The sequence below is a fragment of the Macaca mulatta genome, chromosome X, assembly GCF_049350105.2.
Source record: "Macaca mulatta isolate MMU2019108-1 chromosome X, T2T-MMU8v2.0, whole genome shotgun sequence".
Classification (NCBI taxonomy): domain Eukaryota; kingdom Metazoa; phylum Chordata; class Mammalia; order Primates; family Cercopithecidae; genus Macaca; species Macaca mulatta.
In genome coordinates, this window is record NC_133426.1 from 145013144 (window position 1) to 145028626 (window position 15483).

Sequence of the window (15483 nt, forward strand, 5' to 3'; positions counted from 1 at the left end):
GCAAAATACAAATAACCGTATTTTGAAAAATGGACCAAGGAGCTGAATAGACATCTCTCCAAGGAAGACATACAAATGGCCAACATATATCTGAAAAGGTACTTAACATCATTAATCGTAAGGGAAATGCAAGTCAAAACCACAATGTAATATCACCTCACACATGTTATTAATAGGAATAATATTATCCAAAGGTTAAAAGATAATAAGTGTTGGTAAGGAGGTATTCTTGTACACTGTTTATGGGAATGTAAATTAGTATAGCCATTATGTAAAACAGTACGGAGATCCTCATAAAAGTAAAAACAGAAGTACTATATGATCCAGCATTCCCACTTCTGGTTATATATCCAAAGGAAATGAAATCAGTATGCACTCTCATTGCACCATTATTCACAATAGATAAGTTATGGAACAACCTAAGTGCCCATGGACAGATGAATGAAGAAAGAAGATTTTACATATATATATATATATCTTAGCCATATAAAGAGGGAACTCTTTCCATTTACATAAACATGGATGAAACTTCAGAGCATTTTGAAATAAGCAAACTAAGTGAAAAAGCCAGATGCAAAAAGAAAAAATACTACGACATCATTGAATCTTAAAAAGCTGAACTAACGGAAACAGAGAGTTGAATGGTGGTTACCAGGGTCTAGGGTTGAGGTAACGTGGAGCTGTGAAAAAGAATTATTTTAATTTTTCACCTTTATATACCATTTAGGTTGTTCATAGTAATTATGTTACCTTAAAAAAATAAAATGTGCACGTTAGATGGGAAGATGTTGTTAGAACATAATTTTGCTGATTTTTTTTTATATGATTGTACCGGTCAAACTACCCTTATAACCTGAGGAATTCCTTTTTGAGCATGCAAAATACGGATTGTTCAATAGAAGAAAAGGAGGAATTAGTTGGGCAATCTTCTATAGCCTAATAGGCAAGGTTGTGAATCACACTTTGCTCATAGTCCATTTTCTTTCATTTTGTCTACTGATGAGAATAATTTACTCATTAGGTTTCTACAAAACATATAGAGCAACTCCATTACAGAGATGCTCAAATAATACAGACCCAAGTGGCTCATAATCTCTTTCTGGTAATGAGGTATGATGGAATGAGGCATTATAGAAAGATTGTTCCTTTCCCAGACATCACTTGCATACCAGGGGCTCTGTCCCTCATTGTCCAGCAACACTAGGCTAATTAGTATTTTTGAGATACCCAGTGCTATTTCATGTGCCTTTCATGTGAAGCTCTATGCCTTCACTTATACTATTCTGTTCTGTTTTGTTTTATTTGACATTGAACGTCTACACTTCCTTTCTGGCTGTTGAATTCCTACTCATCTTTTAAGACTCCACTGAAAAATTAACTCTTCCTTGAAAATGTTTAAATTTCCCTAACAAAAACTTTTCCTCCATTTTGTTTTTTATATTACCGCATTTATTATAATCTAAGTGTGATGCTTGCATGTCTGTCTACCACTCTACACTGAGTTTGTAGAAAGAAGATCATGCAAATTCGGCTTTAGTACAGTTAGCCTTGCAGGTGACTCCAAGGAACTTTGAAGCTCTCTTTACCGAAACTTCCCTAAGAATAGCAACATGACTTCATTATTTAGTGTCCTGCTTCACACACACACACACACACACACACACGCACACACAAACAATAGGATAGTGTTTGTTTTGTGTATATCTGGCACTAAATATGTTGGTAAATATATTGGTGGTGTATTTTGAAACGTCCTTAAGACTCATGAAAGTCAAACATTTTTCAAGCTGTTTTATTCAGCTGTTTTACATTAAGAAGAAAACTATAGTATAGCCAGACTTGGAGAACTAATTCATTCTGGTTTTGAAAGTTTTGAAGAAGAAAATAACACTTGGATTGTAATCATCCAGTTTGTCCCAGGGTATTAGTGACAGAGTGGTTTCCATATGTGAAGAACATAAAACTGAATACTTTCAATTGTATTAATCCCAGTAAGGAAAGAAAAATTCTCTGTTACTAAACCCCAGAATATCTTTTTCTACAAAATTGATGCAGTTTCAATCAATTTATCTTTGTGTGAATGCTTTATCTAGGCCTCAGTAATGCGCTGTGCAGCACTGACAGTATTTAAGGTATTAAATATCTACTGTGCCAACAAGCTGAGTGATTGACCCAAAGGAGCTGAATTTTTACTCAATCATTGTCCCATACATTTCTCTTACTCTAATTACTACCTTTACACAGCATTAAAAACAAATTATTAAGAGCATACACATTATTAGAGTACAAAATATGCAGATATGCTAACATGTTGCAGGGCAAACCTGGGCAATACTATTTAGTGTACGCAAGTGTCATGGCTGAAAGGATAGCTTCTGAAGCCAGAGAGCCATGGATTTTTGAACTTGACTGCTCCATTCTCCCAACTGAATAGACATATGATCATCCTCCCAGAGGAAGACAGCACCTCTGAGTTCTTTTAGAGGTACATCTATGTGTGTGCCTGTGTGTGTGTATGTGTGTGTGTGTGTGTGTGTGTGTGTGTGTGTGTGTGTGAAGTGTTTGTACAAAACAGAAATAGAGAGGCAGTGTTTGTAACAAAAACTAATAGAAAATGAGAAACTGAATTGACATTTGGTTAATTAGTTTACAATTCTAAAACTGAAAATCATCCACATTGTGTGTTCTAGAAAGACTTCCTGCATTGTGACAGAATTGCAACTGTTACAAACTTCTTCCAGTATGCCCACATAGCAATTGGAAAATCCCCAAAATGATGTCATATATTATACTTGTCTGCATTCTTTATTATGGTAAATGTGATGAGAAATATAAGATACTTGTACTCATGCATGTGATATTAGCAAAAGGGTTCATTGATTTGAGAGATTATCGTTCTCTATGCAACAAATTCAAACCAACCTCTAATAGTAACACAGTGTTTAAAGATTAAAAAGGCCCAGAATATGTGATGGTTCACGAAAGAGTAACTTCCAAAATTCCTCCAAGCTGGGATTTTTTTCATTCTCTCTCTCTCTCTGTTTCTTGGAGATAAAGAGCAGTCCAGAATTAGAGGCATGTTCTTTTGAGTATACTACTACTTATAGCATTCTCAATTGTGTGAAACCATGAGACCACATCTTTGTGGACAGAGCAATAAAACTTACGAAAAGTTGTCTTTGTAAATATGGTTAAGAATTTGAAGGGTACTAGTGGCCTGACCTAGCTATACTTTGCTAATTGTTTTATAATTGGAAATGGTCATCTATTATACCACTGCCATATCCCCGTACAGATTTTTGTACTGGCAATTAGAGTCCCGCTGTAATCAATTTCTAAAGCGCAAAAAGGGCTTTGAATAGAGGTTGAAAGGATTTTCAGAAACAATAGAAAAAAGTGTAGATTGTCTTGAAGAGATTGCTGTTTAAAGACTCTGCCAGTGAAGGCACATTTCAATTTTACCCATGAATGGTATCTCATCTAAATGAGGCTTCTAAGACACATTCGTATGAAATTTGTTGAAAATGGTTATCAGTTCTGATCCCACCACCCCTTATCCACAGAATAGTTATGGTCAGTTGATGCAGATGAAGAGATATTCATTTTCCCTCACACGTTCATTTGGACAACAGATGCTTGGAAAAGTTAAATCCATGTAGCTGAGGTCTTTGAAAAACTCTTCAGTGAGCTTGACTGGCTTAAAACTGGAACAAATATACTGGTTAGGGAGGGGAGAAGTGCCACAAATCACTTCCCTCTCAGTCCTTTAAAGATTCCGTGGCAATGAGCCTGTGTTCTCTTCGGGTACAAACAAACTCTGGGGAGGGGGAATTGAAGCCTGTTTTGCTTTGAAAAACTTGCAAAAAGCCTGAAGAAAGTGTTGTTTTCTTTTCCATATTCAACCTCCGCCTAAATACAGTGTAATGATTGAATATACATTCACAGATGGGGTGGAAAACTGACATTAAGTGTTATGCGATAGAACACCGACATTAAGTGCTATGGTATAGAACAGTAGGTATCAGATTCAGGAGATTCCCAGGCCAAGCCTAAAGCAAAAGAAGCATACAAAACATCACAGATGATTCAGGTACCCATAAAAAGCTTGAGGACGACTCCTCGACTGCTATGTTAATAGACGCTCCATGAAAATGTGGCTTTGTGGCCAAATAAGTTTGTCTCAGCATTTGTAAAAGTCAAACAGATTTCTTTAACACAAGACTTTTCAGAAATTAATCTGCTGATTCACACTAATCCTGAAGAAGGGAATAGTGTATGCCAGTGTGATATGGTTTGGCTCTGTGTCCCCACCTAAACCTCATTAGAACTGTAATCCCAATGTGTTGAGGGAGGGAGCTGGTGGGAGGTGACTGGATCCTCGGGGCAGTTTCACCATGCTGTCTCATGATAGTGAGGGAGTTCTCACTGAACGTGATTGTTTGGTAAGTGGCGCTTTCCCATTCTCTCTCCTGCTGCCATGTGAAAAAGATCCTTCATGCTTCCCCTTCATCTTCTGCCATGACTGTAAGTTTCCTGAGGCCCTCCCAGCGATGCAGAACTGTGAGTCAATTAAACCTCTTTCCTTTATAAATTACCCAGTCTCAGGTATTATCTTTATAGTAGCATGAGAACGAACTAATAGCAGTGGTTCTCAAAGTCCCGAGGACCAGCAGCCTCAGTATCACCCGGAAACTTGCCAGAATGACCCAGCCATCCCATTACTGGGTATATACCCAAAGGATTATAAATCATGCTGCTATAAAGACACATGCACACGTATGTTTATTGTGGCACTATTCACAATAGCAAAGACTTGGAATCAACCCAAATGTCCATCAGTGACAGACTGGATTAAGAAAATGTGGCACATATACACCATGGAATACTATGCAGCCATCAAAAAGGATGAGTTTGTGTCCTTTGTAGGGACATGGATGCAGCTGGAAACCATCATTCTTAGCAAACTATCACAAGAACAGAAAAGCAAACACCGCATGTTCTCACTCATAGGTGGGAAGTGAACAATGAGATCACTTGGACTCGGGAAGGGGAACATCATACACCGGGGCCTATCATGGGGAGGGGGGAGGGGGGAGAGGGGAGGGATTGCATTGGGAGTTATACCTGATGTAAATGACGAGTTGATGGGTGCTGACGAGTTGATGGGTGCAGCACAGCAACATGGCACAAGTATACATATGTAACAAACCTGCACATTATGCACATGTACCCTAGAACTTAAAGTATAATAATAATAATAATTAAAAAAAAAAAAAAAAAGAAAAGGCAAGTTTTGGGCCCACACAAGACTCACTCAGTCAGAAACTCTGAAGGTGAAGTCCGGTGATCTGAGTCTTATAAGCCTTCCAGGTGATTCTGATGTGAGCTAATATCTGAGACCCAATAGTATTTGAAGTGTTTCCCACAACTATTTGACTAAAGAGTCTTTTTTTTTTTGCTTTCATCAGTTAGGCGGCAAGACTAGTATTTTCTGCCAGGAGGAATGCTACTAAAAGATGTGCGTGAGGGGGTGGGGTGGGAAAGGGTGTGTGCGTATGTGTGTGTGTGTAATGAAGATGTGTGAAAGTATTGATATCATCACTTGTGGGAAGGTTTATTTGAGCACTATTTATTTACTTATTAATTTATTTTAACACCACCGTCTGTTTAAAACAACTTTAAGGCAGCTCAAAAAGAATGCTGGCGGGAAACGATTCTCCCTGGGCATTTTGACTCTATCCTATTAATGCGGGCATCCCTGAGACCCCCATAGTGTTCATTTGCTTATTACCAGCAGACCTACACTATTTCTGAGCAATAAAAAAAGGAAGACCAGCAACCGAAGCAGTCAATGACCCAACGTTAAAGTTCTTAGAGAAAGAGGGAGACGATGCACAATTTTCCCTACTGATTAAAAATTAGTAAGAGTTAACAGGGAGAGGTGGTTGAGCGAGAGTCTCCTGATTTTTAAAACATGGTACAAAGGCTCCTGCATTTAAAAAAGGCAGGTGGGCTTACCTCATGTAGGTGTGCTTTAGAGCTCAGGCAGGATGAAGCAGGATGAGGAGGACTTACGATGAAATCACAAGGTGACTAGACTGGGCTGGGGTGGGCAGGGGTAGGAGCTCATGCTGAATCTAGTCCAAACATCCTAGAAAAGAGGAGTCTCCCCTCCTTGCAAAAGCAGGCTGTTTGGAGCCCCAGTAATTTTATTTGCAGATGCTCTGAAAAACACTAGTCAGTTACATTTTATGTATTTCACAATTCTTCCCTCCATATACAGATGTTCCTTTACTGGGCTCACATACCAATAAACCCATCTGAAGTTGAAAATGCATTTAATACACCTAACCTAGCAAACATCATAGCTTAGTCTAGCCTACTTTAAATGTGCTTAGAACGCTTATATTAGCTTGCAGTTGGACAAAATCGTGTACTACAAAGCACATTTTGTAATAAAGTGCTGAATATCTCCTGTCATTTATTGAATATTGTACTGGAAATAAAAAGCAAAATGGTTGTATGGGTGCCTAAAGTATGAGTTCTACTAAATGCCTATTGCTTCTGTACCACTGTAAAGCCCCCAAAAATGTAAGTTGAACTATTGTAAGTCAGGGACCATCTGCATTGACTGTTTTCAAAGTGTTCATTGCCAGACAATGCAGCTTTGGGGAGCTAGAGAAAAGTCATCAACATTAAAAAAATTTTACATTTTCCTTCAGTTCTCAAAGGTAGAAAGGATACTAGATATTTAGTCCTGTATATTCCCTCTAGAGAGGAGAGAAATAAGCAACAGAGACGGGAAATGACACTGTGAGTGGCAGAGAAAATACTAGCACAAAGGTCTCATTTGTACAATTTGACCACTGAATAGGAACGTGATTTCCTTTGTACCAATCTGAAGTCCAGGTACAGTAACTAGTGAAATAAACACATTTTAAGGTGTTCCTGTTAATATGAATCTCTAGACTGTAGATTATCTGAGGACAGTGACCTTAGCTACATTATACAATGTTTACCTCCAGATGCTACTTCAGTTACTGGCACATAATGGACACTCAATAAATACATGTTGGAAGATGATTCTTTGAATGAATATAAAGAGTTTATTCGGTGCGTATTTGGGTATACAACAACAAATATTAAACAACTTTTTTAAACTTTTTGTGCACAGGACAGAAAACTGCCTGTACATGCTATGTCCACTTTTGGAACACAGATTTTTAACAATTATTAATGCACAAATCTTACATATCATGCAACTCTATGCCAAGAACCCAACTTTCTTCCATGCAACAGATATGAAGATCTAAATGGAAACCTAGCTAAGTCTTAAACACTTTTCCAGTAGCAAGTATAATATATGTTGTTGAGGGAAAACCAGTCTTAACAATTCCTTGTACACAATATTCATATGCCAAATACAATGACAGGAGGACTCATACATATACAGGTAAGACATTTCTTGTTTTAACAACACAAAAGACAGCATCACAGTTCCACAGTTCCTGTCTTTACACAAGAAGCCACAACAATAGTTTAACATGATACACAAATGGAATTAAGAGAAATCTACACTTGAGGATAATTTTTTGAAGATATCTTTACTGACTGGGGTTGACAATACAACTCAATTTCTACGCACAAAGTACAGCACAATAACTTGACCAGAATACCACAAAAAAGAAAAGAAAAAAAATTGGTAAAATCACAAGAACACTGTTACCTTGAGCCTGAGAAGCCAATTCAGATTCAACCCTGAATTTGGTTGATTTGGATTAAGTGACGCAAAAAGTCAATAGAACCATTGAATTTCAGAAATCATAAAGTTGCACTATGCCAAAGAAAAGAGTACATGTGAATCAAGCGTAGATAGAAAACATCAAGCCAAGAAAACAACACAATTCACATAATTTTGTTTGCCCCGACAAAACATTTAAGCAGTTAATTTGGTTATGTTATGTTTTGTTTGTTTTTGAAGAACAATTGTGGTCTTTGAAATTTTCTTGGTGGGAGAGCAAATTTTGATCAGCATTAGTGCTGTGAAATCTTTTTGGATTATCATCCCCAAAGTACAGGTGAGATCATGAGAAAATTTGGCAGTCCTTCTCCCAGATTTAGTTCACTGAAATGCTTGGCATTCTTTTGCACAAGCTCAATCTAAATAATGGGGCTTTAGTATGGATGATAAGAAGGTCTAATGGCAGATAGAATAGTGAACTCTGCCTGTTTGTTTGGTAAATGTCACTGACAAATTTGAACTTTTGGGTGAAGGACTGCTAGAAGAATTCAACAGCACCTGGAGGTAAGGTTCTGTTACAGAGCCCTTCTTTTGCCCTCACTGGCTACGTTGATTCATTGTGGCTCATGGATTTGCCTCCGTTCAGCACGCCAGAGACACTTCTGCTCTTGGTTGGGGTCCCGCTTCCAGATCGGGAGAACTCCGTGAGGTCGTGCAGTGATGGCTCCTTGTACATGGCCACTGAAAAGCACACAAAGATCGTGTAAAAGGCCTTCAAATGGGCATACCAATTGTGAAAATTTCTAAGAATAGCTGGTAGGTGTTCTGTTCTACACACCTAAATGACAAGTATGTGAGGTAATGCATATGTTAATTAGCTTGATTTAGCTATTCCACAATGTATACATATTTTAAAATATCTTGTTCATAATAAATATATACAATTTTTATGTCAATTATAAATTAAATTCAGAAAAGGAAAAAGAGAAAAAAAATACATTAAAAAAATGGGCACACCGCACTGGTCCTCAACTTTTCTTTTGGTTACTAGGCTTCTGTGCCTTAAGCCAGACATGAAAAATACTGCTTTCAAGGACTCAGTAGAGAGTGGACAGGATCAGATTAAGCAGAAATCTAGCCTTGGTGTAGTAGTGTGGAAAGAATTTTAATGCCCAACTTCAATGACATATGGTTATGTAAGAGAGGATTAATAAAAAATGCATTTAATAAACCTCTTAGAAGTTTAAATATGATCTATAGCATACTGTGCAAGGCAAATATTAAAATGGAAAATATTTTAAAACACTGATTTCTATCATACTTTAAAATGAAACACTTTAAGAGCCTAAGTATTGGATAATTCTTGGTCTATTAAATGGTAAAATTTATTATTGTTGTGCTATAAATAAACATCATAGCTTAGAGTTATGGAACACTTATAACACTAGATACTACTCTAAGTGCTTTGCATGCATTATCCCATTTAGTCCCTATGAGAATCTTATGAGTACTCTTTTCCATATTACACAGATGAACTTGAGGCATACACAGGTAAATAAACTGTTCAAGACCATCCAGTTAGTAAAAAGTGAAGTTGGGCCTTGAATCTAGGCAGTCTGGCTCCAAAAAACGTGCTGTAAAACACGGAGCTATGCTTGTTTGAATTGCGCAGTGTCTGCCTCTACTCTAAACCCCTACTCTAACCCCAGGCTAGTAATCTCTTTGAAGTCTTCCTCTGCTTTGCCTGCATTTTCTGTCTCTTCTCTACCATATCTCACTATTTCTTATATTCCTATCTTCCATAGCCTATTCTTATCCCTCACCCTTTCTAATTGCTATTAATTTGCTAATAATGATGGGAAAACTATAAGCAAAATTTGCTGAAATAATATGTTGGGCCCTTAGAGAGGACCCAAGGAACTTTCTGGTGTTAAGTGTACACACATTTTTTTTTTTTTGAGACGGAATCTCGCTCTGTCACCCAGGCTGGAGTGCAGTGGCGTGATCTCGGTTCACTGCAAGCTCTGCCTCCAGGGTTCACACCATTCTTCTGCCTCAGCCTCCTGAGTAGCTGGGACTACAGGTGCCCACCACCACACCTGGCTAATTTTTTTGTATTTTTATTAGAGACGGGGTTTCCCCGTGATAGCCAGGATGGTCTCGATCTCCTGACCTCCTGATCCGCCTGCCTCAGCCTCCCAAAGTGCTGGGATTACAGGTGTGAGCCACCACACCCGGCTGTGAACACACATTTTTAACACCTATGTTTCTGCCCAGGCAACACTGTAGCGTAATTTGGGGGTCTTGGCTGTCCTGAGTTAGCATGTAAGTTACTTCTACATAAGTGAAGTGTCACTATATGTACATGCATTATGGAAAAATTAAAATCAGGAGAGCAAATGTTTTTGAGTGTTACAGAATGTAAGGTTTTAAAATAAATGTCTTAATGTGGAACAACTGTTTCATTTTCAAAAGTATTATTAAGGGCTGTTTTAAATTACTATTTCTAAATGTTCAACATCACTAATCATCAGGGAAATGCAAATTTAAACCACAATGAGATACCACCTAAATGCTGCAAGAACGGCCATAATTAAAATGTCAAAAAACAACAGATGTTTGGCATGGATGTGGTGAAAAGGGAACACTTTTACACTGCTGGTGAGAATGTAAATTAGTACAACCACTATGGAAAACAGTATGGAGAATCCTTAAAGAACTAAAAGTAGCATTGGATCCAGCAATCTCACTCCTGGGTAGCTACTGAAAGGAAAATAAGTCACCATATGAAAAAGACGCCTGCACAGGTATGTTTATAGCAGCAAAACTCACAGTTGCAAAGATATGGAACCAATAAAGTGCCCATCAATCAATGAGTGGATAAAAAAAAGTGGTATATATACACCATGGAATAGTACTCAGCCATATAAAAGAACGATACGATGTCTTTTGCAGCAACTTGGATGGAGCTGGAGGCCATTATGCGAAGTGAAGTAACTCAGGAATGGAAAGCCAAATATTGTATGTTCTCACTTAAGTGGGAGCCAGGCTATGAGGACACAAAGCATAAGCATGATATAATGGACTTTGGGAACTGGGGTCGGGGGAAGGTTGGGAGCGGGGTGAGGGCTAAAACCATACATATCGGGTATAGTGTATACTGCTTGGGTGATAAGTGCACCAACATTTCAGAAATCATCACTAAATAGCTTGTCTATGTAACCAAAAACCACCTGTACCCCCAAAACAAATGAAATGTAATCAATCAATATTATTTAGTAGCATGATCCATAGTTCCCAAAATATCAAATGTACCTTTTAGCGGTTTGGGTAGAAAATGAGCTGCAGGTTTGTTCTTCTTCACATGGTTGCCTTTCATGATCTCGCCTTCTTTGTTCAGACCCAGATACCACCCTCGGCCTGACTGCTGCTGACGGTATATCATTGATGAATATGTCACATAATAATTTTCAAACACTGATTCTTTGAATTTGCACTCGGGTGTGAAAAGTTCCTGCAACAAAAGTATATAAACAAAAGTTCAGTGTTTATAGCTATGGATTTCCTGTAGAATCATGCGGTATCGCCTCTTAGGAGGTTAAGACATACTTTGTAAAAGCTTGTATGACTGGTGCTCTATTTTAATAGTATCAACTATCATCATTGGAAACCAGCAGACTATATGTAACATTTCACGTGATGCTTTAGAAAAAGCCGTAAGTGAAAGTGTTATCGATCAATGATTAGCTCTCTTTGTAATAGGTAATGGGAACATCAGAATAAGCCACATAAGTGAAATATATGGGACAACTACAAGAGCCAAGGATTGAAAAGACAAGCACAAAACTGACACATGGAGCTTTGTTCCCTTCAGGGTTCAATATGAAAAAAAAAAAAAATTCGGTCCTTGTACTTAATTTTCATGGATTCTTGAGTTATGATACACTATGGTTGTCAATTGCCTCAGGCTGAAACCCGTGTTACAATGCTTTCTGCCTATGTTTCTAAAAGAATGCTACAAAGAAAGCCTACCTTTTACTTTTAGGTAAACCAAATTGATTTTTTTTTTTTTTGAATCTATGAACCTTGACTTGAGACAGAAAGAAAAATTCCCCCCTCACCCCATCCTTGCCTTACAGTAACATTTACATGCAAATCAATACAAAAGCAAGGAATTTACAGTGATTTTACTAGCAGACATGATAGAGCAGCCCAGTGGACTTTGAACTCAGGAATGTGGTTTTCTGTCATGCATTTGGCCATTTTTACTTTAGACTGGATTTTTTAAAAGAAGGGCTCCTGCCCTCAATAGACCATTTCAAGGAAAAAAAAAAACAAAAAACAAAAAAACAACCTTTTGTGTGTTTGAGTGTACGCGTGTCTATGCGTACAATAAACAGCCATTAAAAATGATAATTTCTAAGCTAAATGAAATGAATAGTCGATTTGATTCTACAAGTAATCCACAGAGTACCAAAGGGCCTACTTGGAGTGGAAGATTATTAGGAAAATGCTAACTGAGCTACATGTGATAGAGGCACCAATTAACCTACCCGAGTTCTGCTAATTTGCTGAGATGTTATCAGGAAAAACACTTGGTACTATCATCAAAAACATGTATACAAACAAATATTGCAAGCTTTCTGGGGCACCAGTCTTTGAAAAACAATGTCTCCGTGGTTTTACCTTTCTTTATTTTCATATTGGATACCATTTCAAGCAATACACACTAGCTGAGCAGCAACATCTGAAGCCCTCTCAGTCACTTCAGCAAAGAGGGATATAGTCCTCATGCAAGGCAGCTTTTCTCTGAAATTTAAGCACTCAAGCAATTTCCTTTCCTTTTTTCTAGGATTCTACGATCAGTGCTTCACACAGTAATCTGCCTAATCTCCCCTCAGCTTCCCAATCTGGCTCCCAGAATGCACGAATTGGAGTATCTCTGGGGGTTATTTCAGCCTAGGGGCACACTCATAGATCTTCAGAGGATTCACACAAATTCAACCTACTCAAGAAGCAATGTACTTCTAAGGCAACTGTCACATGTTAGGAACCAAAATGTTCTATTTATGGGCTGTGAAAACTCCTCTTTGTAGGATTTCTCAACATAGAGAAAGCCAAGAAAGTACCAAGAAATTTGACTAGAAGTCTCCACATTTCCTTTAGTGATGAGGACAGCTACACAGAACGTTGCTGAAATTCTTTGGGAATTAAATCACTGTACGGAAAAAAAGTCATCATTGGAGAATGGATTTTCCTTTCATAAAGAGTCAAACCATTTGAAAATAAATCTGGTGAAAAAGGCATATGATCAAGGCAAGTGATACCAATTAGCCACATAAACAATGTATGGCTGACTCCAGAATGGTGAGATGCGATCATTGCATATTCTAAGTCAGGTCCCCAAAATGGGCTGCATTTAATGTCTTGTGAGATAGCAGCATTCATTCATTCATTTAATACACATTTTCTAAGGATCCATTATGTACTTGGTTGGTGCTAAATATTCATAGGTAAGTAGTATGTGGCCTCAGACAGCTTATCATATATTTGTAGGTGTCAAGCGTGTACCCAAATGTCATAGATACAATGTGTGCTACCGTAAGGAAAGAAAGGGAGGCTTACAGGAGGTGCTATATGAAAACAGAAAAAGCCAGACTTAATTCTGACTGAGGGACTAGGGAGGGATTCACAGAGAGGTATCATTTTAGTCAAGCTTTTCAATACAGAAAACGGAAGAATAGTATTTGAAGCACAGAGCCACACTTCCTCTACTTTTTCTGTATTCTCTGTCTCAGTAATTGGAGTCCACCATCCTGGCAGCTGCTCACACTTAACACTTCAGAGGGCCTTTCATTTCATTCCCGTGCTCTCTAGTCCATGATCCATGACCTTCACCTTCCATTCCCAATGCCACTGCTCTACTTTGCGCCTTATTACCTCTTCACTGGACTGCTGTCATAACCTCCTAACTGGCTTCTTCTCTTCAGCTGGCAGGTTTGCTTTCCTAAAGCAAAGTTCCCTTCCTTGGGAAATTTGGATGATTTCACCTTGCCTATAGTAAAAACAACAAACAACTTGATGTAACATTTAAAAATTCTCCACAGTTCAGTCACTACCATGCCTTCCAGCGTCATCTTCCAGTGTCATTCACCACAGAACCAGCCATGTATGCCTTTGTGCTTTACTGAGGCCATTCATTTCCTTTGCTGAGAATGTCATTCCTTTGTTTCTCTACCTACTGGCTTTCCTCTAATCCTCCAAGGCCTAGCTCAAATATGACTGTTTCCAGAATCACATATAATCTCTCCCAATCAGAACTGATTACACCTGTTATCTGTGCTGCCATGAGCTCTATCTACATCTCGAGCATGGCCCTGTGACTCATACAACTGTATGATTAGCTCCAGATGGTAAGGAACTTGTCTTACTTTTTCCCCCCATCTACCTTCCCCCCACAAAAATGACACATTAGCACATGGCAGACCACTTGATTATTGTTTATATAATTTGAATTTCAGATGTTCAGATTTAAATATTGGAAATTCTAGGATTCAGAATTATCAACTAGTAAAAAGTCTGCAGGGAATTTCCCTAATACCGTATCATGAAATCAGCTGTATGTAAAATGAGGCTGTCACTGCATGGACAGATTCGGCAAGTGTAATTTAGTATCTGTTAAGAATAACATAGCACCTACAACATCAGGGGAAAAAACTTGGCAATTGTTACAACTATCGAAAAATGGCAAGGAAGGACTCAATGAACTGAATGCTCTGTCACATCCTGGCAATTTCTTAGTCATCACCACTAAATTTGGACTCAAAAACTCCGTAGAGAGGGAGAAAAATGAGGCCAAAAAAAGAATGTTGAAGCAACCAAAGGAGTGTTCTGTTCTCTGTGTATGACACTGTCATTTTATCCAGTGTTGAGTAGGCAGAAGAGGCTTGATTTTTATCAAATGGGAAAAAATGTGAACATCCCACCCAACACAGGCAGGCCCACCAAGAGGATACAGTTTCACCCCTATGTCTCTGCAGTGATTCATACGAATAATAGAAACTGGATTTGTCCCAACCCACGAAATCCCTGTTCAGAGGAGACTAGGTAGATGTATGCCAAGGAACCAACCTACTTTGATTGATCTGGAGATGCTCGCTAGTGCACTGGAAGAAGGTACCATAGCGGTCTTGACACATGGGAGGCACTAAATAAAGGCGGCAATCACTGTGTTCTGGATTTAATAGGCACCAGATAAATATCTGCTATTGTAATTAATGCATGAATGAGTTAAAAAGATGTCATGCATTCCCTGCAGAGTCACTGAGAAATTACTTGACATGAGTACAAAATAAAAGATGCTTTAAGTCTTATAACCTTTTATGTGTTGATTTCTCTTAAAAGAAATATATGTTTTGCATATCTATGTTTTTTTCAGGAAAATAACAACTTTTTGTTTAATGAAATAATCAATCTGTCTCTAAAATTTTTCCCCTGTATAATCATGTCTATTCCCCTTGAAGTTCAATGTTTGTTTCTTAGTGAATACTGAACCTTTTATTTAAGAAATTCATGGTGGCTCACGCCTGTAATCCCAGCACTTTTGGAGGCTGAGGCGGGTGGATCATGAGGTCAGGAGATCGAGAGCATCCTGGCTAACATGGGGAAACCCTGTCTCTAGTAAAAATACAAAAAAAAAAAAAAAAAATTAGCCAGGCACGGTGGCACGTGCCTGTAGTCCC

At 38.2% G+C, this 15483-nt stretch overlaps 1 protein-coding gene across 4 annotated transcripts in view; it reads right to left on the minus strand.

The window, feature by feature from the left end:
* Positions 1-7086: 7086 nt before the first annotated feature.
* FGF13 (fibroblast growth factor 13) overlaps positions 7087-15483 on the minus strand; it is a 607550-nt gene continuing 599153 nt past the window's right edge. For all 4 annotated transcript variants that reach the window (XM_015128297.3, XM_028841663.2, XM_015128298.3 and 1 more), the window contains 2 exon segments: positions 11057-11255; positions 7087-8482 (listed from right to left, as the gene is read on the minus strand). In XM_015128297.3, the coding sequence (XP_014983783.1) occupies positions 8346-8482; positions 11057-11255 (336 nt within the window). In that variant the 3' untranslated portion in view covers positions 7087-8345.